Source organism: Dendrobates tinctorius, unplaced genomic scaffold, assembly GCF_039654945.1.
Source record: "Dendrobates tinctorius isolate UK_male_01 unplaced genomic scaffold, ASM3965494v1 ptg000103l, whole genome shotgun sequence".
Taxonomy (NCBI): domain Eukaryota; kingdom Metazoa; phylum Chordata; class Amphibia; order Anura; family Dendrobatidae; genus Dendrobates; species Dendrobates tinctorius.
The window spans coordinates 42,597,601-42,622,762 of record NW_027361771.1 but is presented as its reverse complement, the minus strand read 5'-3'; the positions used below and the strand labels follow the sequence as shown (position 1 = coordinate 42,622,762).

At 45.0% G+C, this 25,162-nt stretch overlaps 2 protein-coding genes across 3 annotated transcripts in view; one reads left to right on the top strand and one right to left on the bottom strand.

Annotated features, from left to right (window-relative positions):
* The window catches only part of CAPG (capping actin protein, gelsolin like), a 41,839-nt gene extending 29,489 nt beyond the window's left edge, over positions 1–12,350 (top strand). The window contains exons 9-10 of the mRNA XM_073588294.1: positions 10,920–11,008; positions 12,078–12,350. Of these exons, the coding sequence (XP_073444395.1) occupies positions 10,920–11,008; positions 12,078–12,143 (155 nt within the window). The 3' untranslated portion in view covers positions 12,144–12,350. The remainder of the gene's footprint in view (positions 1–10,919; positions 11,009–12,077) is intronic.
* Positions 12,351–13,529: 1,179 nt separating this feature from the next.
* LOC141100086 (zona pellucida sperm-binding protein 1-like) overlaps positions 13,530–25,162 on the bottom strand; it is a 185,087-nt gene continuing 173,454 nt past the window's right edge. For both annotated transcript variants that reach the window (XM_073588292.1, XM_073588293.1), the window contains 2 exons: positions 13,790–13,870; positions 13,530–13,693 (listed from right to left, as the gene is read on the bottom strand). In XM_073588292.1, the coding sequence (XP_073444393.1) occupies positions 13,563–13,693; positions 13,790–13,870 (212 nt within the window). In that variant the 3' untranslated portion in view covers positions 13,530–13,562. The remainder of the gene's footprint in view (positions 13,694–13,789; positions 13,871–25,162) is intronic.

Sequence of the window (25,162 nt, the reverse complement as noted above, 5' to 3'; positions counted from 1 at the left end):
TTGTTCACAACAGCTACAAAAGGCAATGTCCGCCCTAGAACGGTTAGGATGGTTGCTGAACATCAAAAAGTCTCGGTTGCAACCAATGAAAGTCCAACAATTCTTGGGCCTAACCCTGGATTCTGAAAAACAGGAATGCCGTCTGCCCCCGGAGAAGCTTGTTCGCCTCCGTTATCAGATCCTGAACGCCTCCAATAACCCCACCATGTCCCTCAGGAAAGCCATGTCCCTTCTAGGCTCTCTTTCGGCCTGTATCCCGGCAGTCCAGTGGGCCCAGTTTCATGCAAGGAAACTACAGAGCGAGGTCTTATTACATCAAAAGGTCCTTGGGGGTTACTTGGAGGGTCAGCTAACCTTGTCCCGTAACACAAGGGAGTCCCTAGAGTGGTGGTTAGACAAGGATAACTTGTCTAAAGGGGTGCCCTGGGAGTATAACGTAACCCGCATAGTCACCACGGATGCTAGTCCTTACGGTTGGGGAGCTCATATGGGTGAAATATTAGTCCAGGACCAATGGCAACATGATCAGTTAGGAATGTCATCTAACCTAAAAGAATTGACAGCAGTAGAACAGGTGGCTAAAAAGCTCCTTGTGTATCTACAGGGCCATCACGTGCGGGTGTTCTCCGACAATCAGGTCGCCGTGGCATATATCAATCACCAAGGCGGGACCCGTTCCAGACCCCTGATGATTGTAGCAGAGCGGTTGTTCCATCTAGCAGAACAATTCTTTCTATCTTTAACAGCGTTGCATATAAAAGGAAGAGACAACATCACGGCAGACTTTTTAAGCCGCAATCAGCTAAAGCAAGGGGAATGGTCCCTAAACTCCTCCATATTCAATCTGATTGTTCAAAAGTGGGGATATCCAGAGGTAGACCTCTTCGCCACCAGAGACAACAGGCAATTGAAACAATTCTGCTCCCTAAATCCCAGAGAGAATCCTCTGGCGGTAGATGCCTTCCTGATAAAGTGGGACTTCAAACTAGCCTACGCCTTCCCTCCCCTATCTCTTCTACCCCTGGTGATGAGGAAAATCAGGAAAGACAGAGCGAGGGTTATAGTCATCGCTCCATTTTGGCCCAGGAGAGCATGGTTCTCATGCCTCAGGACCATGTCGGTGTCCGATCCTTGGGTTCTGCTGGACATCCCGGATCTCCTGTCCCAGGGCCCAGTCTTCCATCCTCAGGTAGCTGGCCTTCATCTGACGGCGTGGAGTTTGAACGGTCATTATTAGAAGAGAAGGGCTTCTCCGCAGACCTAGTTAACACCCTACTTAAGAGTAGAAAAATCATTACCACAAAAATTTATGTCAGAATTTGGAAGAAATTCCTTCAAAACTCAGGAGTAGTCGCTGGGGATTCAGCGCCTATAATGCAGATATTAGAGTTCCTACAAAAAGGTCTGGACATGGGGCTCTCTACCAGTACCCTTAAAGTACAAGTGTCAGCCTTGGGGGCTCTGTTTAGCTGTAACATCGCTGGTAATTATTGGGTAAGCAGATTCATTAAGGCGGCAGGTAGATCCAGGCCAATAATGAAGGATAGGTTCATGCCGTGGGACTTGAACCTAGTCCTCACTGCTATGACAGAGACCCCATTCGAACCTATCTCGTCGGCTTCCCTAAAAAACCTGTCCCTCAAGGTAGCCTTCCTGGTAGCTCTAACATCAGCCCGCAGAATAAGCGATATCCAGGCTTTATCTAGGTGTCCTCCTTATTTACAGTTCAAAGAGGATAGGGTAATACTTAGACCTGACCCAGCATACTTGCCGAAGGTAGTGTCTAGTTTCCATAGGACACAGGAAATAGTTCTTCCATCCTTCCTCCCTAATCCAACTAACGAGAAGGAAAAGAAACTACACACCCTGGATGTCAGGAGAGGCCTCATAGAATATCTGACAGTCACCGATCCCTGGAAGAAAGATAATGCCCTATTTATCTCTCATCAAGGCCCCAGGAAAGGTTGTAGAGCATCAAAAAATACACTAGCCAGATGGATTAGAGAGGCGATTTCAATAGCATACACCTCAAAGGGCAGGTCGCCACCCGGGAAGCTGAGGGCGCATTCCACCAGAGCCATGGCAACCTCATGGGCCGAAAGATCAGAAGTCTCCATTGACCAGATTTGTAAGGCGGCTATTTGGTCCTCTCCGAGCACCTTTTATAGTCATTATAGGCTAGACCTGGGTGCTTCCACAGACCTCTCTTTTGGTATAAGGGTGCTGCAGGCTGTAGTCCCTCCCTAAAGCTGATATTACTCTCTGTAAATCTCTCAGGTGGTGCTGTCATGGACGACCGAATAAAGTCTTAGTTACTCACCGGTTAACGGTATTTTTCGGAGTCCATGACAGCACCCGTATATTCCCTCCCTTATAGTTTGATTGGGGTGTGCACATCTATTTCTTGTATATGCTCACTGGTGATAAAAGTTTATAATTGTAAAGAATACTGTACATAAATCATGCATTAACCTTGGAAGTCCTCTTGTGCTCTGTAATCCAACTGATGCGTGGGAGAGGTGCCACCCTTTTTGTATCTGTAGGTTTCCTGTTCCTAAGGGGTGGATCCCCTCTCTCAGGTGGTGCTGTCATGGACTCCGAAAAATACCGTTAACCGGTGAGTAACTAAGACTTTCCCTGCGGGTGCATGTCTCGTGGCTGTTAGACAGGCGCAACACATGCAGGGAATGCCTGTCTGTTAGGCAATCTAAGTTTACAGGGCAGTGTAGGCTGAGATTACACGCCCAGTAATCAGTTTTTTTTTTTTGTTTACTCACTTGGCAAGAAAAAAAAAAGTTAAATCCACCGCTAGCCCCCCCCCAGAAAATAAGTATTTGATACACTGCTGATGTTGCAAGTTTTCAACTGTGAGAAACAAAAATTATTTTTCCTAGATCTCTCTGAATGGAATATTCCAGTTGCAAATTTTTATTCATTGCATAGTGGAATCTGTTCAGAACAATAAAACATAATTATCAAAGTAGATCAAGATGAATATCCCATGGAGTTCTTGATTTGTAATGATACTTAAAATCAAAGTGGAAAATCAAATTACAGGCTGATCCAACTTCAGTGGAAATGCCTCATGACAAGCTAAAGATGCTCAGTAGTGTGTGTGGCCTCCACATGCCTTTATGACCTCCCTACAACGCCTGGGCATGCTCCTGATGAGGCGGCAGATGGTCTCCTGAGTTCTGAGGGATCTCCTCCCAGACCTGGACTAAAGCATCTGCTAACTCCTGGACAGTCTGTGGTGCAACATGACGGTGGATGGAGCGAGACATGATGTCCTCAATCGGATTCAGGTCTGGGGAACGGGCAGGTCAGTCCATAGCTTCAATGCCTTTATCTTGCTGGAACTGCTGACACACTCCAGCCACATGTGGTCTGGCATTGTACTGCATTAGGAGGAACCCAGGACCAACCGCACCAGCATATGGTCTCACAAGGGGGTCTGAGGATCTCATCTCGGTACCTAATGGCAGTTAGGCTACCTCTGGTGAGCACATAGAGGGCTGTGCGGCCCTCCAAAGAAATGCCACCCCACGCCATTACTGACCCACTTCCAAAACGTTCATGCTGAAGGATGTTGCAGGCAGCAGATCGCTCTCCACGGCATCTCCAGACTCTGTCATGTCTGTCACATGTGCTCAGTGTAAACCTGCTTTGATCTGTGAAGAGCACAGGGTGCCAATGGTAAATTTGCCAATCCTGGTGTTCTGTGGCAAAAGCCAAGCGCCCTGCACGGTGTTGGGCTGTGAGCATGACCCCCATCTGTGGACACCGGGCACTCAGACCATCCTCATGGAGTCGCGGGTGCAGTCACGCACGTGGAGACAGAGCAAAGGTTAAATAGGTTTATTTACAGGGGGATGTGCTCCACGCAGGGAGTGAGGGATTGTAGGGTGACGGCGAGGAATGGGGCAGAACTGGAAAGTTGGCAGGATAGGTGAGGGACAAACAAGAGTTCAGTAATAAAAAGGTTAAACTTATCGGACTGTAGCCTTCTGTTGTGAGGGAGTACAGGGTTCCAACGATGGCACAGGCAACAGCGGCGCGGGTCATCTCGTCGCAGTCTCTGACAGGCGGGAATCCAACGGTGCCACCGACAACAGCAGCACATGCAGTCTCTCAACTCTCTATCCACGATAAAGAAACAGCCTCCAGGGAAAACAACAGGATGCTGGGCTGTGAGCGGGGGTCCTGCTCTCAGCACTCTTAGTCACAAGTCCACACTCAGAACGTGTCACCGCAGGAACAGTGCCACGCTCCTTGGTCAGTCCAGCTACTACTCTCAGGGGCTCAGGTCTGTCACTGCGCACGCCGGCCTGCACACATTAGCGTCTGTCTCAGACTTTTCAAGGGAGTCTACTCCTGTCACGGAGGCTGGCGGGTCTACGTTTACACAGAGGGCACTCATTGTGTACTGTCGGTTTGTCTCAGTCCTCAGCAGGAGGTCTTTGAGTATACGGTCACTCTTGGGCACAGCGGGTGCGGTACTCACTGTCTCCTAGTGTACGGCACGTGGCTTAGCTCCACTCTGCTGACATTGCTAGTTCCCCCAGCACCACAGCTCCTATTCCGGGCAGCAGCAGCATGGCCTTTCACAGGGCCAGCACTCTCTGGAGGGGGAAGCAGAACGTGCTCTCCTCTGCTCTGCGCACTGCACTTACTTGGCACCAACTCCTGCTGCAGCGCGCACTTTTCCTCCTTATACCCATGTCAGCATGCTCTCTCTGGACTCTCCCCGCCCCCTTCTGTCAGCAGGAATCTCAGTCTCTCCTCTCCTTCCCTCCTGCAGCAGGGGAAGGTCCGCCTCCCTCCAGCTTCCCCCCAGAAACAGAGGATGCAGCACCTTCAGTTCCAGACCTGGCATGCAGGTACCCACGGTTCGGTCCACCTCCTTACGCATGCACATTTGTGGCCTGCGGAGGTCATTTTGCAGGGCTCTGGCAGTGCTCCTCCTGTTCCTCCTTGCACAAAGGTAGAGGTAGCGGTCCTGCTGCTGTGTTGTTGCCCTCCTATGGCCCCTGTTGTGAACACTCTTGACCTGACTTCTGAGTTTGGGCTCCCTCTGGTGGTTGCTGCAGGTAGTGGAGCTGGTCGGGTTGACAGAAGTCAATCACCTGAAGACGATGAGTGGAAGTCAGGTGTTACAGACTGGGAAGATATAAGTGAGCAAGCTTCCCTCAGTTGCTGCTGGTGATTTGGTTTTCTTCCTGTGCATCTTGAAGTCCGCTTGTCCCCTGCTTGGTTCTGCATCATTCAGATAACTTATTTGTTTGCTGGAATTTTTTTGCATTTGATTCAGTTTTGCCTTTCTCTGCTTTGCTGTGTGGATTCGGCATTGTTCCCTGCTGGGACCGGTGCTGGACCCCGTTCCATATGCCACAGCTTATGTCAGTCAGTTCAGTATTGCTAATCCCCTGTTATATCAGTATCTTTTGTTTTGCTTCCAGTTCACACCAGAATGGTGATCTAGTGGGGGAGAGCTCGTGTGGCCTCAGTATTTTTTGCATATCAGACGTGTTGGATTTTTTAGGGTTTTTTGTGTGATTGCAGACAGTATGTTTCCTGTCCTATTTAGACAGTTTGGGCCCCATAGTTTGCTTGCTCTATTTTCTGCCTGTGTTTGTGCCTCATCTTGTCTCACCGGCAATATATGTTTGGGGTTCTGCTCTGGGGCAGTTTAGCTTTCCCCTTTCTTGCTTTAGGCTTAGTTAACTCTTTGGCTGTGCCAAGGCATCTAGGGCATCGTAGGCACATCTCATGGCTAATTCTAGTTGTGTTGTTAGGTTTAGGGGTCTGCAATCCGCTAAGTTACCAACCTTTCTGGTTGCCTAGCTTATTTCCCAGCTATCTTCCTCAGTGACCTAAATCATAACAGGCCCCCTCCACGTCTCCTGGTAGCGCCTCCAGCCTCTGGACACTACGCTGACAGACACAGCAAACCTTCTTGGCACAGCTCGCATTAATGTGCCATCCTGGATGAGCTGCACGACCTGAGCCACTTGAGTGGGTTGTAGAGTCTGTCTCATGCTACCATGAGTGTGAAAGCACAACCAACATTCAAAAGTGACCAAAACAGCCAAAAAGCATTGGTACTGAGATGTGGTCTGTGGTTCCCACCTGCAGAACCACTCCTTTATTGAGTGTGTCTTGATAATTGCCAATTTCTGTTGTCTATTCCATTTGCACAACAGCATGTGAAATTGATTGTCAATCAGTTTTGCTTCCTAAGTGGACAGTTGAATTTCACAGATGATGATTTACTTGGGGTTAAACAGAACATAAGTGTTCCCTTTATTTTATTGAGCAGTCTAAGTTTTACATGGATCTAAAAAGCAAGAGAAAAAACCTGCCACTCAGCCACCTTTAAACTGCCAAGGAATAGCCTTTTAAGATTGGGTTGTCTGAGTGGCTTATAAGAATCAGTATGATCCTTTGAAGAGTTCCAGAGTTATTACCACAAAGTGATAATGGTCAGTTAAAAAAAAAAAAAAATTTGGACTGGTCATTAACCCCTTCACGACCCAGCCTGTTTTCACCTTCCTGCCTCTGCCAATTTTTACAATTTTGACCAGTGTCACTTTGAGGTCATAACTCTGGAGTGCTGCAACGTACCCTGGTGATTCTGAGAATGTTTTCTCGTGACATATTGTACTTGATGATAGTGGTAAAATTTATTTGATATGACTTGTGTTTATTTGTTAATTTCACAATATTCAAACTCTTAATTTTTACGCCCAAAGAGTCATATCACAAAATAGTTAATAAATTATATTTCACACATGTCTACTTTAAGCCCCCGTCACACACAGCGAGATCGCAGCTGAGTTACAAGTTTTGTGACACAACAGCGATCTCACCAGCGATATCACTGTGTGTGACATGGACCAGCGACCGCCCCCCCCCCCCCCCCTCCCCCTGCCGGGTAGCGCTGATCGTGCGGCGCTTAGCAATCCGCTGTTTACCTTGGTTACCAGCTCCCAGCGCCAGCATACTGGTATCTAAAAGGTACACAGCGGGTAACTAAGCGACGCGTGCGCTTGTTACCCGTGTCGTCGCAGGTCCTGATCGCTGGCGAGATCTGCCTGTTTGGCAGCTCACCAGCGATCATGTAGAGAGGCACCAGTGATCCTGACAAGGTCATATCGTTGTCGGGATCGCTGGTGCGTCGCTATGTGTGACGGGGGCTTTACATCAGCACAATTTTGGAAACAAAAAAAATTGCTATTAGGGTTAAATGTTGACCAGCAATTTCCCATTTTTACAACAAAATTTGAAAAAAAACCTTTTTTTTTTTTTTTTTTTTTAGGGACCAGCTCACATTTGAAGTGACTGAGTGGTGCAGTTTTTAGAATGGTGTCACTTTGGGGTATTTTCTGGCATATAAGGCACCACAAAAAGTACTCAAAACCACATTCAAGAAGTTCATTAACCCTTCAAGTGCTTCACAATAATTTTTGGAATGTGGAAGTTAAACAAACTTTTGTGAAAGAAAAGTAAATGGTTAACTTTGGACCTATTTTTTTTTTCTTTCGCAAAGGTGACAGGAGAAGATGGACAATAAATTTTGTTGTGCAATATCTCCTGAGTTCACAGATACCCCATATGTGGTTGAAAACTACTTTTGAGACACAATGCAAAGTTCAGAAGGGAAGTAGCATCATATTACAGTGCAGATTTTGCTGCACTTGTCATGTCACACTGGCAGAACCCCCCCATAAGTGACCCCATTTTACCAATTAAACCTCAATTACTCTAGGGGTGCAGTGATTATATTGACACCACAGATGTGTCACAAACTTCTATACCAATGGGCAGTGAAGAAAAAATCATTTACATTTTTACCACTAAGATTGTGTGATAGCCCTACGTTTTACATTTTCACACTGGGAAATAGGTAAAAATAGCATAAGAATTTGTCCCACAATTTCTACTGATCGTGGCAATACCCCATATGTGGCTGTACAGTACTTAGCCATACGGAGAAACCCGGGAGGCACAGAGCGCTATTTTTCTCCTGGACCACAGATTTTCCTAGACTAGTTTGCAGACTCCATATAAAGAGCCAGTAAGTACTAGAAAAGCAGGATCCCCCTCAAGTGACCCCATTTTGGAAATTATTACCCTTGGGGAATCTATAGATGTAGTGACGATTTTGACTCCATAGGCGTGTTCCAGAACACATGCAGAAATGGATGTTGCAGAGTCAAAATTGCAAATTGCCATTGTAGTGACCAGTTCGCTGTAGGGACCAGTACATTATGCCCAGCTCATGCTTCTGGAGGCAGGCACCCGTAAGTTAGGCAGGCTCTCATCACTACAGAAATGCCAAACATGGGGGTGTTATATGTGGTTTAGGCACACTGGGGCTCAGAAGGGAAGGTGGCATTTGAATTTTGGAGCAGAGATTTTGTTGAATTACTTTGGGGACGAGGAGCCATTTAGCTTTTTCCAGTGCCTTTATGCTACCAGTAACAGGGAATCCCCCTATATTTCCGTTAACATGACAGATCTGAGTGGGAACTTGCTTTTTTTGTGGATTGAGTTTACATAACATTTGGGATCATAGCATTGCGATGTCCCGTGGACGCGCACAGGGAGCCCCCTCCCTGGGCGATGATTCTCTATGCCGCTGTTGACAGCGGTATCAAAGTTGTTAAATGCCCACGATCGGTGCTAGCACCAATCGTGGGCATTGATGTGGGGTGTCCACTGCCACATACAGCTGACACCTGCACATGATCATCGCGGCGCAGTATATGTACGGCGCATGTCGGGAAGGGGTTAAAGCATTTGCCCCACAAACAAAAGTTTTTTATTATTCCAAGACCCATATATTATACACGTGCCCCTGCTGTGTACTGTGTAATGTCTGTGTCTGACTGTGCAGGAACATGATCTGATCATACCACAGCTCTTGGGCAGGGGAGGAAGCAAAATAATATACAAACATTACAGCACGGGATCACAGCTGATTCTTTTTGTGAGAAAACATTTCCCTGAGGTGTTTTAAACAATGTTTTACTTGAAAGAAAATTATTTGGGATCTCATTTTGTCCTGTCTGTATACTCTTGCTTCCCTCCAGTCAGACACAGCCATTACACAGTACAAAGCAGAGGCATATTTATAAGATTAAATAAAATGTTCCTGTGCTGAGATAAACACATCCTGTTGTGGAAATTATTCCAAGATCTATTGATTAAAATGAACTTTTGTTTGTGGAAAAACCCTTTAGGCTATGTGCCCACATTGCGTGTTAAAACGCACACTGAAAACCGGACTCCTTCCCAGAAATCGCACGTTTTTTTCCACGCGATTTTCTCAAGCACTTTCCAAGCAATCTGAAGCATCGCTTGGAAAGTGATTGACAGGCTGGTCACACTCGTCAAACAGTGTTTGACAAGTGTGAGCAGCTTTTTACTATTGAGGCCGCCTATGCGGCATCAATAGTAAAAGATAAAATGTTAAAAAAAATAAAAATCGGGGTATATTTACCTTCCGACGTCCCACGCTGCATTCCCGGGCCACAGCGTTCCCAGTAATGCCTTGCGAGACCTGTGATGACGTTGGTCTCGCGTTACTATAGCGATCTCGCGAGATCACGTCATCACAGGGCCTTGCCGCAAGGCATTACTGGGAACGCTTAGGCCGGGAATGCAGCGCGGGACGTCGGAAGGTAAATATACCCCGATTTTTTATTTTTTATTCTTTTTTTTTTTACAGGGGTATGGTACCCAGGGCCTGGAGGACAGTCTCCTCTCCTCCACACCGTGGGTACCAACCGCACATGAGACGCTTAACTTCCCGCATGGTGGGCATAGCCACATGAGGGAAGTAAGCGATTCTCATGCATTCTATGGGTGCGGAATCGCGGCAATTCTTTGCGATTCCGCACAAAAGAATGAGCATGCTGCGATTTTTTCCGCAATGCGATTCAGCCGCGGAAAAAAGCGCAGCATTAGCACAGCATGTGCGGAATGCCACAGGAATGCATGGGGGGCGTTCTGTACACGATTTTTAAATGTTTTCGCACCAAAAACGCTTAAAAATCGCATCGTGGGCACACAGCCTTAGACTGCATTATAAAATTTATAACAAATCAAGACACTTCACATATCACCACAAGACAAAAGCGTTAAATTGAATCTGTCTGAATAATTTCACACCCCAAACTATTTACAGTATACCCAAATGTAGCGCTTTTAAAAAGTCCAGTACCTTCACCTAGCTGGTGCATTCTTGTGTTATTGAGAAATCAGTGTTTGAATGGATATGCCATTTTTAGGTCTGAAGTCTCTGACTCCATTTCCCACCCAGAGCACCTTCTACTCTTGACTGACAGCCTATGCTTTACGGCTTCAGGCAAAGGAGCAGTCAGTTAAGTAGGATAAAGCAATGCTTGAAAGGGTATAGAGCTTGAGTGACAGAGGCTTCAGATCTACAATTAGTTCTTTAACCTCATTTACATACCAATTCAAACACCGATTTCTCATAAAGGCTGGGATCACACACGCGAGAAACTCTGACGAGTCTCGCATGTAAATAGCCAGCACTGCCTCCGGCACTCGGGAGCGGAGCGTGCGGCTCAATAGAAATACATGCAGCCGCACGCTCCGCTCCCAAGTGCCGGATATTAAGATGCGAGACTCGTCCGAGATTTTCTCGCATGTGTAATCCCGGCCTAATGGAGGAACAGGTAAAATGTATTTCTGGACTTTTTGAAAGATTTACATGCAGATAAATAATTTGTGGTGTGAAATCCTACTGACCGATTCTTTTTAATATCACTCTCCCTGCATTTCAAAATATGTCACATTATGATAATGCACAGGTTAACTAATAATTACTAAATTTGGATGTACTGGTGATCAAATGAAAATGACATTGACAGACAAGGTGATTTTTACAGGAAAAAAAGCAAATAAAGAAGAACGGGACCAGTCACTGGAGATAGCCAATGAGTTCCTGACACTAATGAAATATTCTCCAAAAACTCAGGTGAGTCTCAGCCCTTCCAACTAAATTCCAGATTAGCTTCTGTGTTCCAACTGTACAGTTCTTTTGCATCACACATCTAGGTTTGTTCCCTCTGTGTATGTTCTTCTTGCAAATGTATCAAAAGGCACGTGTATGTTTTTAGCAAAATATAAAACAAACATTGCAGAAGGAGCGATAATAAAATGCTGGGTGGGAGCAAACAGGTTTCCCTCTGTCTTAATTTTACGTTATCTGCTAGACAATGTGTTATTCCAGAGAAATCCATATATTTCTTAATATGCAAAATGTGCCGTTAAGATCAATGGGCCGGAAATTGATCTCAGAATCTGCCTCCAGAGCTTCTTTTAAATGGAAAGGGGTGTGACCAGTGTATATCAAAAGAGCAGATGGTCACACTGATAAGGTCCCTTTTATTTAAAAGAGGCTCTAAAGGCAGATTCTCAGGGAAATCAATGTCTGGCCCATAAATCTTAACTCCCTCCACTGGAATAAAGGCCCTTTTACATTTAGCGATGCACCAGCGATCCGACCCGGTCAGGATCGCTGGTGCATCGCTAAATGATCGCTAGTGAGCTTTCATACAGAAAGACCTCACAGCGATGCAGCAGCGACGCAGCGCACGATACTTACCATTCACACACAGCGATCCAGACGTCCTCCCGCCCGCCTCCACGCGTCGCTCGTCTCACACAGCAGGAAGCGCCCGACGAGAAATGGAGCCGGACATTCTCGCGCGATCAGCGATGGACAGCGGGGGAGCCGGTCGTTGGTAAGTATCACACATAGCGATATCGCTAGCAATATCGCTATAACGTCACAAAACCAGTGACGTTTTAGCGATATTGCTAGCGATATTGCTTAGTGTAAAACCCCCTTTAGACATCGTATTGCAGATAAGGTATCATTTTATTCAACTGTGTGACTGCATGCCCATATAGATGGCTTAGGAGGGGTGGATCCTACTGACAGATTCCTTTAAATGTCAAAACCCATTATTATAAGGGATCCTTTTTGAACTTGCTATGGAGCCCAATATTTTGTTAAACATTTATTTTTTTTTTACCCTCAGGTCCAAGTAGTGTCTGAGGGCAACGAGTCGCCGCTCTTCAAACAATTCTTCAGCAACTGGGTGTGATTCTCTACAATGTAACCAAGAATGGTCCAAGCCGGCTCAGTCTGGAATAGTACAATGCATTTCAGCCCTGCGCTAACTTTGGTATATATATATATTTTGCTATCAAATAAAGAGCAGAGTATTGGTGACTGAAACAGAGGAGGATGTCTGGAACACTCTGCAGACTGGGACTTTTTATTCTGCACATTAAACTTTGATTGCAATCTTTGTATAGAGTTAATCATTATTCACTTGGATCCCAAGCGTGTGCTACCTACCAGCTGTAGTTACAATGATCTAGCCAGCATTAACAATGCATGAAAGCTAGCACCTGGATGACACTCCACACATGGCCTTCTAAGCATTCATTGCATGCTTCACTACCCAATCCTTGAGATAATTAGACAGGAGCACATTGGATTCTCAGAGGCCACACTTTTTTTTGTAATTGATCTTTATTTCAAGAAAAAAAAAATATAGCGAAAGAATAAAACAATTGTTGGAAGACCGAAATATCAAGATGAAAGTAAATCACTAGCAGTAAGATCAGAGCCTTTAAAAAGGAATAACACAGGATAAGACAAGTTCAGGGCTTTACTTTCTTCGTGACATTCAGAGAATTAAAAATTAACCTATATAGACATTTTGATCCATCACACCAGTAATGTCCAACCTGTGGCTCTCCACCACCTGCAATCCCACTTTTGGAATAACTGACAAGTCCAAGGTAAATGACCACTGCATTAGACAATCTGTGGAGACAACCCTCCTCTTTCATCACCAATAAAAGGGTAGCCGATATTTAAGCAAGTCTCCGCCCAATTTTATGTGACCAAGGTACAGTCACTATATATTGACATCTGCTCCCGTTTCTCCTCATCGAGGATTAGTAGAATTATGGAAAGTCTGAATCACGCTCTGGCTGTAAATGGACACAGCACAGTTGTCATAAGAGTTGGTCTATCCCACACCAAAGGTAAGGCAGGTGAGACATGATTCACACCAACCCCAGCACTCTTCATGCCCAGCAACAAAGAAATTGGGGCACTGATCTCTGGCAATAAAAAAAAATGCAGGTCATGGAGGGTCTTTAAATGCTCAAAGAATAGTTTCAGAGCTAATTTGGTCCAATACACAATGTCCCTTCCTTAAAAGGAAATCTGAGCCAAATCTATACAGCTCTACGACTTGTTCATGACTGAGGGGGTTGTGCATAGAGTGCCTGGAATGCTCCTTTAAGCCCCTGCAAAAATAGTAATAGGCGAGGCTATCACAAATAAGCAAAAATTCTAAGCAGTTTACAGTCACAGACCAAAAAAAGAACTGCTTGAGGTTCAGGACATCAGATCAGATTTTTTCTAAAATAACAGCTGTCATCGCTAGACATATAGACCATGTAAAATGATGTCATCATGAAGGACAAATGCATTTATTTTGCATTCATTTACATCTACTGAGTAAAACCACTTTTAACTTTAAGAGCACCAGCAGAAGCAGCACCAAGAAGAGGAACGTGGCAGCAATGATGAATCCTGGGAGGGTTGAGGTCAGGTTCTGGAGACTAGTCACTCCTGAGGAAACATTTGTAAGATCCATATGAGTACCTTGAATAATTTGGGATCTTGGTTAAAAAAAAAAAAAAAAAAAAAAAAAAAAAGTTTACTTACCCAATTCTTGCTCCCGATGGAAAATCAGGGGTCCAGGTGTGCCCACCACATACAACGTAGTATCACTCTGAGCACGGCGACCTATAAAAACAGTTTTGCTAATGTTAGCATCAAAGCCCACCACTGTAGGGAAGGAGCCATTGACCAAGTTAGAGGTTGACTTGACATGTAATATAAAATATAAAGCCTTATGTGCATTTAATGGAGAGGCAAGAGACTGCTGGAGACCTCTCCCAAAAATAAAGAGATCCAGCAGGTCAAATTTAAAGTCCCCGACCATCCTCATCATCCCAACTGATGAGTCAGGGAAACTTCCATACACATGAAACAATCGGGTTGTGCAGACTTTAGTCTAATGTGTATGGAGGGCCCAAGCATTCTCCGAGTATTTGAGTTAGGCAGAAATGCCTCAATGCATTGTGCAAGCAGCCGAGGCAACAGAGGTGATCTGTTACTTCAGCAAGACTAATAACTACTGGTCAAAAAGTGGTGAAACAAAAGGCATGGGAGGAATAACTTATCTACCCCCAAATAACACGCGCTACCAAAGGTTTTCTTCCCTCTAGGAGAGTGTTAATTTTCATACAGTTTCCCCATGGAACACAGACAAATTGATTCCATGCATAATTTTACTTATTTTAAACGAAATCTGGCACCAGGTTTTTGCAGTTCGTCTGAGCATGCTGTAGGGGCAGGAACCCAGATTCCAGTGATGCATCACATACTGGGCTGCTTGCTGCAGTTTAATAGCCATGTATTATCAGTTGCAGAACTACCAGTTTGCTAAATGTGGAGTTTTGTATAACCACACACACACACCAGATTGGCAGCTGTGTAGGAGGGTTGAAGGGTAGAAGAAGTCGTGTCTACAGGGGAGTCGATTGATAGTTTGTTCTTGACTTATATGTGTGATTTAGAAATTTCCATTTTATTCCTAAGGACGGTATTGTGTTTTGGTTCTCCTAGAGACCATCTACCTCAAGGCCAACCCTGGGAATGGGGGAGGTCTGTCCACTAGGCGGACCATTACCAGCATAGGGATACAGTTTGACCGACACAGAAAAACAGTTAATTCATGGGAATAGTCCACTAGTTAGCAGAAGTTACATTAATTTATAGGTAAGCACTTCCTGCAGTGGAGTATTAGTCAAGAGTCGAGTGAGGACTTTAGGAGAGTCAAGTGTGTGAGGTAATTCTAAGGAAAGTGCTAGAAAATGATGGAGACAACAGGTTCTAACAAAACGGATGCAACAGAGGCAGAAGGGTTCTTGCAGTACAAGTCTCCTAACAGTAGGTCACGTCCCACGGTTCATGTGGACGCCAGGACGGTCTTGGGCCTAGGACTCAGAAGAGACCGAGCAGGGCAGTTTCTAGGGAATTTTGCCAACAGGGCGAACATAGAAAAGGCGCCCCACCCCCGAACATTAACATGCTGAATACTTTAGATAAACGTGTCCTCATGTCACTGTTATTAGCGGCAGCAGGTGTAGGTTGATAGGAGTAATAGTCCCAAAAGCCTCCACTTGCTGTCATTGTTCTCACCTTAATATAATGCTCATCATTCTCCCCTGCTCGCGCCGATCGCTGGCAGAGCAGGGGAGAATGATGAGAGCAGTCTTCGGCACCCGCTGCCGGGGAACAGTGCTTCCTGTAGCGCTTCTGCCCCGGCGGCCTCCTGTGTTGTACTGTTGTGGCACACGGGCGGCACACGGTTGCCACACGTGTGCTGCAAGTATTACACACTCAGTCACGGATATCTCCGGTACCGGTTTTTCCAGTACCAGAAATATCAGGACGTGTGAAACCGGCCTCACACACAGTGACTCACAGACCCTGCGCTATCTGCAAATTGCAAAGATTACAGTGTGTGAACAGTATATGTAAGACATCCATCTCTATTCTAGGAAACAATGGTTTTCATTTGGGATGATAACGTATGAGAATAACGAGAGTGGCTCCCGTCCTCACCGAACATCTGTGAGCCGGTAATGGTCCACCATCATCTATAGGAGCCGGCGCAGACCTCCGACCCTCTCCTGTGCCATTACATCACTCACCCCCCTACCAACCAGGACATGACAAGTGACATCAGCGAAGCCTCCCAAAATCACTGGGGCAGACACTGAGGTATACACACACACACACACATCACTGGGGCAGACACTGGGGTATATACACACACATCACTGGAGTATATATATACACACACACACACACACACACACACACACACACTGGGCTATATACACACACATCACTGGAGTATATACACACACATCACTGAGGCAGACACTGGGGTATATACACATCACTGGGGCAGACACTGGGGTATATACACATCACTGGGGCAGATACTGGGGTATATACACACACACACTGGGCTATATACACACACATCACTGGAGTATATATATACACACACACACATCACTGAGGTATATACACATCACTGGGGCAGACACTGGGGTATATACACACACACACATCACTGGAGTATATACACACACACACATCACTGAGGCAGACACTGGGGCAGACACTGGGGTACAGTTGTGGCCAAAAGTATTGACACCCCTGCAGTTCTGTCAGATAATACTCAGTTTCTTCCTGAAAATGATTTCAAACACAAATTATTTGGTATTATCTTCATTTAATTTGTCTTAAATGAAAAAACAAAGAATTTTCCTAAAGCCAAATTGGATATAATTCCACACCAAACATAAAAAAAGAGGGTGGACAAAATTATTGGCACTGTTCGAAAAATCATGTGATGCTTCTCTAATTTGTATAATTAACAGCACCTGTAACTTACCTGTGGCACCTAACAGGTGTTGGCAATAACTAAATCACACTTGCAGCCAGTTGACATGGATTAAAGTTGACTCAGCCTCTGTCCTGTGTCCTTGTGTGTACCACATTGAGCATGGAGAAATGAAAGAAGACCAAAGAACTGTCTGAGGACTTGAGAAACCAAATTGTGAGGAAGCATGAGCAATCTCAAGACTATAAGTCCATCTCCAAAGACCTGAATGTTCCTGTGTCTACCGTGCGCAGTGTCATCAAGAAGTTTAAAGCCCATGGCACTGTGGCTAACCTCCCTAGATGTGGACGGAAAAGAAAAATTGACAAGAGATTTCAACGCAAGATTGTGCGGATGTTGGATAAAGAACCTCGACTAACATCCAAACAAGTTCAAGCTGCCCTGCAATCCGAAGGTACAAGTGTCAACCCGTACTATCCGTCGGCGTCTGAATGAAAAGGGACTGTATGGTAGGAGCAGGGTGGATAAAAATCAATGTTTTTAAAAAAAAAAAAAATCGGATTTTTTTTTATTTAAATCGGATTCTTTTGATTTAAATCGGATTTTTTTTTATTTAAATCGGATTTTTTTATTTAAATCGGATTTTTTTCAATAAACTGCTTTTTGAGGAAAATATTTTACCATCCAAAGGTTCTTCCATCATGAGATAAAGCAGAGTTGTTTAACTCAGTAGAATAAAGGCTGTATATGTGTAACATTCACAATGCCATGCTCTTCCAGAGGTTTCTGTAGGATTAGTGGGCAGTTTCTCTCCTATATTATCACAGACGCTCGCTTTACTTACGCAGTTCTCAAAACTGAATTTGACTCCGCAGAGGTCCCAGCCTCTTCTTCACGGCAAAAATTTTACAACATGAACAGAGTTGAGAAAAAGACCTTAATCCTATTGTTCTACAAACCTATGAATACAGAATCAACCCCTTCAGTGCCAAGTCCAAGAAGTTAGACAATATGTTTCTGATTGTTTGGAGTGGAATAGATCTGCACAACACAAGAAGAATGTGAATCTAAGTGTGAGGAGGAGGAAGGGCAAGCAGACAAGAAAATGAAAGTGAAACTTTGAGCACAATACTGCAGCATAGCCACAGACAGACAAGTCTGGATCTGTTTGTGTGTACGATCTGAGGTTTATTACATTCTTTCCTTATAATGGCAGCAGGCCGTAAAAGAGACCCAGTTTGGGAATATTTTAATGAAGCTCCTTCGCCTATCGGTAAGGCAGGCATGCGTGCAAAATGCAAACGATGCAACAAAGAGATGCAAGGCCTGGTGGCGCGAATGAGGCAACATCATGAGAAGTGCGGTGATGAAGATGACCAAAGAAACACTTCTGAACAGGCAGGATCTTCAGGTTGGTAAACATTTTTATTGAATCCTATTTCTAAAGACTGAACTGTCATGTGTGAGAAAAATTATATTTCTTATTATTACTGCATGTTACTGTCATTTGGTACAGCTATGAAGAAAAACAAATATTCCTTTTGGGGCAGGGATGTGTTGTGTACAATAAGCAGAAATTGTATAAACAATAAAATAACAGCATTGACTTTTTTTGTTTAGGGGAATTCATGGATTCTGGAAACTATCCACCTCCAAGATCACCATCATCCTGTTCTACAGTTTCAGAGTTATCCATCCAGGATAGTGCTTCATTAGCAGCAGCATCATCATCAGACACCCACAGCCACATATCACCATCACCCAAAAGGAAGAAAAAACCTTTACCTCCTGGAACCACCATAGATAGGTTTGTGATAAGAACTAGCAGATTAGAAAAAGAGTTGATTGATGAAAAAATTGCCCAGTTTATTTATGCAACGAACTCTTCTTTCCGTCTGACTGAGAACCCACATTTCATTAATATGGTTCAGTCACTGAGACCAGGATACAGTCCACCCAGCAGAGCTGATGTTGCAGGGAAACTGCTCGATCAAGTGTATGACAGAGAAATGGAGCAATGTGCAACAGCTCTGGAGGGTAAATTGTTAACCTAAGTATTGATGGGTGGAGTAATGGCCACAATGATCCTATTGTATGTGCTTGTATAACAACAGAAGAAGGTAAAGTCTTCCTTGCACAAACAACTGATACGTCAGGAAATGCACACACAGCAGAATACTTACAAGAAGTGGCAGTAAAAGCTATAACGACATGTGAACAAAAATTCAAATGTCTAGTACGCAGTTTGGTCACTGACAATGCTGCAAACGTATCCAAGATGAGAAGAGATTTAGAAGAGCAGGGAGGGAATACAAAGCTGCTAATAACATATGGTTGCAGTGCTCATTTGCTGCACCTCTTAGCCAAAGACTTAAGTGTTCCAGAAATAAAGGCTAATGTTGTTGAAATTGCTAAATACTTCCGTAATAATCATTTTGCTGCAGCAGCTCTGAAAAGGATGGGTGTAACCAAGCTAACGCTCCCACAAGATGTTAGATGGAACTCTGTGGTGGACGGTTTTGAGCAGTATATCAAAAACTGGCCTATTCTGATGACACTTTGTGAAGAAAATCGAGATAAAATAGATGGCACTGTCACGGCCAAAATCCTCAACATTGGGCTTAAGAGAAATGTTGAACATATGCTGAGCTTCCTGAAACCCATCTCTCAAGCTTTAAACAAAATACAGAAAAATAGCTGTTTTATTGCGGATGCTGTTGAAATTTGGAAGGAACTGAGTGAACACTTAAAAACAGAACTACACATGGACAGAATTAAATTACAAGCAGTAAACAAACGAATGGGACAAGCACTGACTCCAGCTCATTTTTTGGCAAATATTGTCAATATCCAATATCAGGGTCAAAACCTAAGTGCTGAGGAAGAGGAGTTAGCTATGACATGGGTATCCAGCAATCATCCATCTTTAATGCCAACTATAATACACTTCAGAGCTAAGGGGGAACCATTCAAGAAATATATGTTTGCTGAAGATATTTTAAGGAAGGTCACACCAGTAAACTGGTGGAAGTCACTTAAGCGCTTGGATTTAGAGACTGTTCAAGTAATGATTTCACTTTTAACAGCAGTAGCTTCTTCTGCAGGCGTTGAAAGAATATCCTCTTCCTTTGGACTCATTCATTCTAAATTGAGAAATCGGTTGGGACCCAATAAAGCAGGAAAGCTTGTTTTTCTTTTCCAGATTATGAATAGGAACAAAGAAGAAGATGATGATGATGAAGATGACGACAAGTGAGCTACAGAGGACAGCAGGGACAGTAGTATTTAAGTTTTTCATGTGTTGGCTGGGCTGACAGTCTAAGTTTCTTAAAGTATATATATATTTTGTTTAGCCAAATTAGTTAACAAACATGGATGTTTGTTTAAGCAAATAACTTATGCTGTAATGTTATTGTTTCAGTTGAATAAATCTATTTAAATTGTTATTAAGGTCAGGATTATTTTTCTCCTTCCTAAGTACAACAGAACAGTGGTGTCCAAATATGAATGATTAACCCATTAAACTGGGGAGAAAAAAGTAATATAAAAAGTGATTCTAAAAATCTTCATCTACTTGCATGTTAAAGTAGCAAGAACTAGTTTAGGTAGAAACTTTGATTTAAATCACTGATTTAAATCAAGCCTTACTGGACTAGTGATTTAAATCGTGATTTAAATCAAATCCACCCTGGGTAGGAGACCCAGGAAGACCCCACTTCTTACCCCGAGACATAAAAAAGCCAGGCTGGAGTTTGCCAAAACTTACCTGAAAAAGCCTAAAACGTTTTGGAAGAATGTTTTCTGGTCAGATGAGACAAAAGTAGAGCTTTTTGGGCAAAGGCATCAACATAGAGTTTACAGGAGAAAAAAAGAGGCATTCAAAGAAAAGAACACGGTCCCAACAGTCAAACATGGCGGAGGTTCCCTGATGTTTTGGCGTTGCTTTGCTGCCTCTGGCACTGGACTGCTTGACCGTGTGCATGGCATTATGAAGTCTGAAGACTACCAACAAATTTTGCAGCATAATGTAGGGCCCAGTGTGAGAAAGCTGGGTCTCCCTCAGAGGTCATGGGTCTTCCAGCAGGACAATGACCCAAAACACACTTCAAAAAGCACTAGAAAATGGTTTGAGAGAAAGCACTGGACCCTTCTAAGGTGGCCAGCAATGAGTCCAGACCTGAATCCCATAGAACATCTGTGGAGAGATCTAAAAATGGCAGTTTGGAGAAGGCACCGTTCAAATATCAAGGACCTGGAGCAGTTTGCCAAAGAAGAATGGTCTAAAACTCCAGCAGAGCATTGTAAGAAACTCATTGATGGTTACCGGAAGCGGTTGGTCGCAGTTATTTTGGCTAAAGGTTGTGCAACCAAGTATTAGGCTGAGGGTGCCAATACTTTTGTCAGACCCATTTTTGAAGTTTTGTGTGAAATCATCAATGTTTTGCTTTTTGCTTCATTCTCTTGTGTTTTTTCATTTAAGACAAATTAAATGAAGATAATAATACCAAAGAATTTGTGTTTGCAATCATTTTCAGGAAGAAACTGAGTATTATCTGACAGAATTACAGGGGTGTCAATACTTTTGGCCACAGCTGTATATACACATCACTGGGGCAGACGCCGGGGTATATACACATCACTGGGGCAGACGCCGGGTTATATACACATCACTGGGGCAGACGCCGGGGTATATACACATCACTGGGGCAGACGCCGGGGTATATACACATCACTGGGGCAGACGCCGGGGTATATACACATCACTGGGGCAGACGCCGGGGTATATACACATCACTGGGGCAGACGCCGGGGTATATACACATCACTGGGGCAGACGCCGGGGTATATACACATCACTGGGGCAGACGCCGGGGTATATACACATCACTGGGGCAGACGCCGGGGTATATACACATCACTGGGGCAGACGCCGGGGTATGTACACATCACTGGGGCAGACGCCGGGGTACATACACATCACTGGGGCAGACGCCGGGGTACATACACATCACTGGGGCAGACGCCGGGGTACATACACATCACTGAGGCAGACACTGGGGTATATATACAGACACTGGGGTATATATACAGACACTGGGGTATATATACAGACACTGGGGTAGACACTGGGGTAGACACTGGGGTAGACACTGGGGTAGACACTGGGGTATATACAGACACTGGGGCAGACACTGAGGTATATACAGACACTGGGGCAGACACTGAGGTATATACACATCGGGGTATATACACATCACTGGGGCCGGGACTGTGCATATAGTAACAGATGCTCCATGTCTGGACTCACCCAGATCCTGATGAGGGAAGATGAAAGGCGGGAACGCAGAGCAGGTTCCATAGACAATACAGGCACAGAGCAGACTCCATAGAGACAACGGGACGGAGCACAAACTCCGCCCACAGAAAAACTTCCTTGCCGGAGTCAGACATGTGACACAGCAGGGGTTACAGGGAGAGTCGGCACCACGTTATCTGACAGGGGGGCCGCTCTGCCGCCCCCTGTCTTCAAGAAGCACTGCCGCCTGAGGCAAATGGCTCAACTTGGCCCATGATAGGTGCGGCCCTGCAGGCGCCCCCTGGCTTGGGTGGCGCCCCGAGCGATCGCACCCCCGTCCCCCCCCTAAAAACGGCCCTGAGACTGTGTGTCGTGTCTGTCTGCCTGATGGGGAAGAGGAGAAAGAGAAAAAGAACAAAAAAGGGAAGCATCCTCCAGCAATGAAACAAAAAAAAAACCCAGTAAGGCTATGTGCCCACGTTAGCATTTTTAAAACGCTTAGAAGACCGGACTCCTTCCCAGAAACCGCACATTTTATTTCCGCACGTTTTTTGCACAAAAATGTGCGTTGGTGTGTTTTTTTCAGCGCGGTTTCTGGGAATATTGGAAATGGCTAAAAACGCGCAGCTATGCGGAAAATAATGAGCATGCTGCGTTTTTAGCCACTAAGCGTTTTCTAAGCGTTTATAAATGCATGCATTGGCACAAATAGCCAAAAATGCATTAAATTTGATGGGAAGCTTCTTTTAAGCGTTTCTGCAGCGTCTGATCTGGCTCAAACGCTGCGGAAACGCTTAAAAACGCAACGTGGGCACACAGCCTAAAAATATAGAAACTTTATTAGAACAATTGCAAGGACATAAGTGCTGGTCACCACGTGGAGCCTGGGACTACCAACCGACATGTTTCAGCAAAGAGCCATAATCATGTGTGTCAGTATTACAAGACAGGGCTCTCTTGCAAACTGTGATTGCATGATTCTCCACCTGTGCAGAGCAATCAACAGATCATAAATTTAACTCTAAATAGTGGAGAGCAGATGTTGCGGTCCAGCGCCTCCCATCTAATAGCGGTGACGTCCTCATTGCTGCCTGTCGTGGCTCCTGCGCAGGTGCACTGCTCTGCCCTGTTGAGGGCAGAGCAGAAAACTGCAGTGCACAGGCGCCAGACCTCTCCCAGCACCTGCGCACTGCAAGACTCTGGGCCTGCGCAGGAGCCATGACAGGCAGCAAGGAAAAGTACATTATCGCATGAAAATGGGAGGCGCCAGACCCGGACCCACGGCACCCATCGGACCAAAACTGGACCTGGACCGCCCCTGGGTGAGTATGATAACTAATTTTTCTTATCTTTCAAGTTACAAATGCTGTAGATAAGCCCCCGATGGCGGTGCCAGCAGCTGATACTCGAAAAATGGGGTGACAGATTCCCTTTTAAAGTTCACACCAAGGGGCACCCTAGTCTAACTTGAAAATCCAAAAAGATTCCCAGTGCAACATTTTTCATCTCAGGTTGCCGTAGGAAAAAAATAGAACATTTTTTATCACACAAATCAACAAGTTCAATTAACTCTTGTTGCCACATCTTCTACCTGCCATACATATGCACAGTGTAAACAAATCCTCCAATCAGTGGTAGAGGCGGGGTTATACAGAGCTCATTAATATGGAGATCTATATGAAAGTAAATTTACTAGTCCTCTAGTGATAAATCACTTAGTAGCAGATGAAAACTACAGCAACCAACACAGAAAAGGACATTGCTGTAATCAATTTCTGTGTATTATGCTGCTCTTAGATTAGCTGGTAGAGTTGAGCGACTTTTGGTTTTTTAGGGTCGCGTTTCGTTTCGTGAAACCCGACTTTTCCAAAAGTCGGGTCGAGCAAGATCATCCGATTATAGGGAAAAGTCGGGGTCGTCCTGAAACACGAAACCCAATGTAAGTCAATGTGGAATAAAAGTCGGCAGTGAGAGGTGGACAGGAAACACACCAACAGTGCCCATTTGAATGCCAAAAGCATCAATTCTTCTTACTTAAGCTTGTCAACCTTAATTAACTTCATAATACAAGTTACGCACTGAAAAATGGGGGTTATTTGGCTACAGACTGTGGGGGGGGGGCTGGATCCAGGTTTTCATGTGCCCTGGGCGAAAGAGCGCCCCTTTAACACATACCACAACTCATCATGCTCCGATACGGCAGAGAAATAGCGGTATAGTACAATGAAAAATACCTCACTTTTTACATCTCATGACGAGGCCCATCTATTTCTCCATACAGAATCATTGGTCCCATATAATGTTTGAAACAGTATATGATGAGCTCCACATAATGCTACAGTATATGTTGGTCCCCATGGATGAAGCTCTACTGTCTTATGGGCCCAAATAATGCTCCAAACATAATGGGCCCCATTTCTAATGCTCTAGTGTATAATGGGCCCTGTAAATGCTGCTCCAGTGTCTGATGTCCACCTTTGGAATGTTCCAGTGTATGGTGGGCCCCATCTATCATTCTCAGACGGTGTTAGGCCCAGTATGGATTGCACGTGATTGCACAAAGGTTAGAAAGGGTACCGTATCCCCAGATAACATGTATGGATAGCGTACACATTCAAAATATATGTCTCAGGAGGCAGGCTCAGACGGTGTTAGGCCCAGTATGGATTGCACGTGATTGCACAAAGGTTAGAAAGGGTACCGTATCCCCGGATAACATGTATGGATAGCGTACACATTCAAAATATATGTCTATACATCAGGAGGCAGGCTCAGACGGTGTTAGGCCCAGTATGGATTTGACGGCCCAGATTACACAGCGGAGGAGCAGGGAGAGGTAAAGATTGCAAATGCTGGGGCCCTGCCCAAGCAAGGGGGGCCCACTCGTGGGCGTCGGTACTGGCACTGGGCCCCTCATAGTACGGCGGTGTGACTGACGGCGGGTGTGCACCACCACCGTCAGAGACACTTGATTGCCCTATGAGGGACCCTGTGCCAGTGCCCGCGCCCAAGAGTCGGCCTACCCACCTGTCCAGGGCAACGGCACTCACACGGTGTCGTGCGCTAGGTGGTGACCCCGGCCATGGGGGGGGGAGGCAGCACAGTTAGGGAGTTTTAGAAAGTGGCATATGTTGATGTTGGACATTCAGCTGATGCAAAAGGCGAAATAGGTGAAGTACCAGGAAGAGGTGGACCAAAGCAAGCCATTTTTCTGTCACCCTATGTGTCATCAGGGGAAGGTGGGACAAAATCCTTGGAAACCCATGCGTGGTTCATTTTAATGAAGGTTAGATCATCCACATTTTGGGTTGACAGA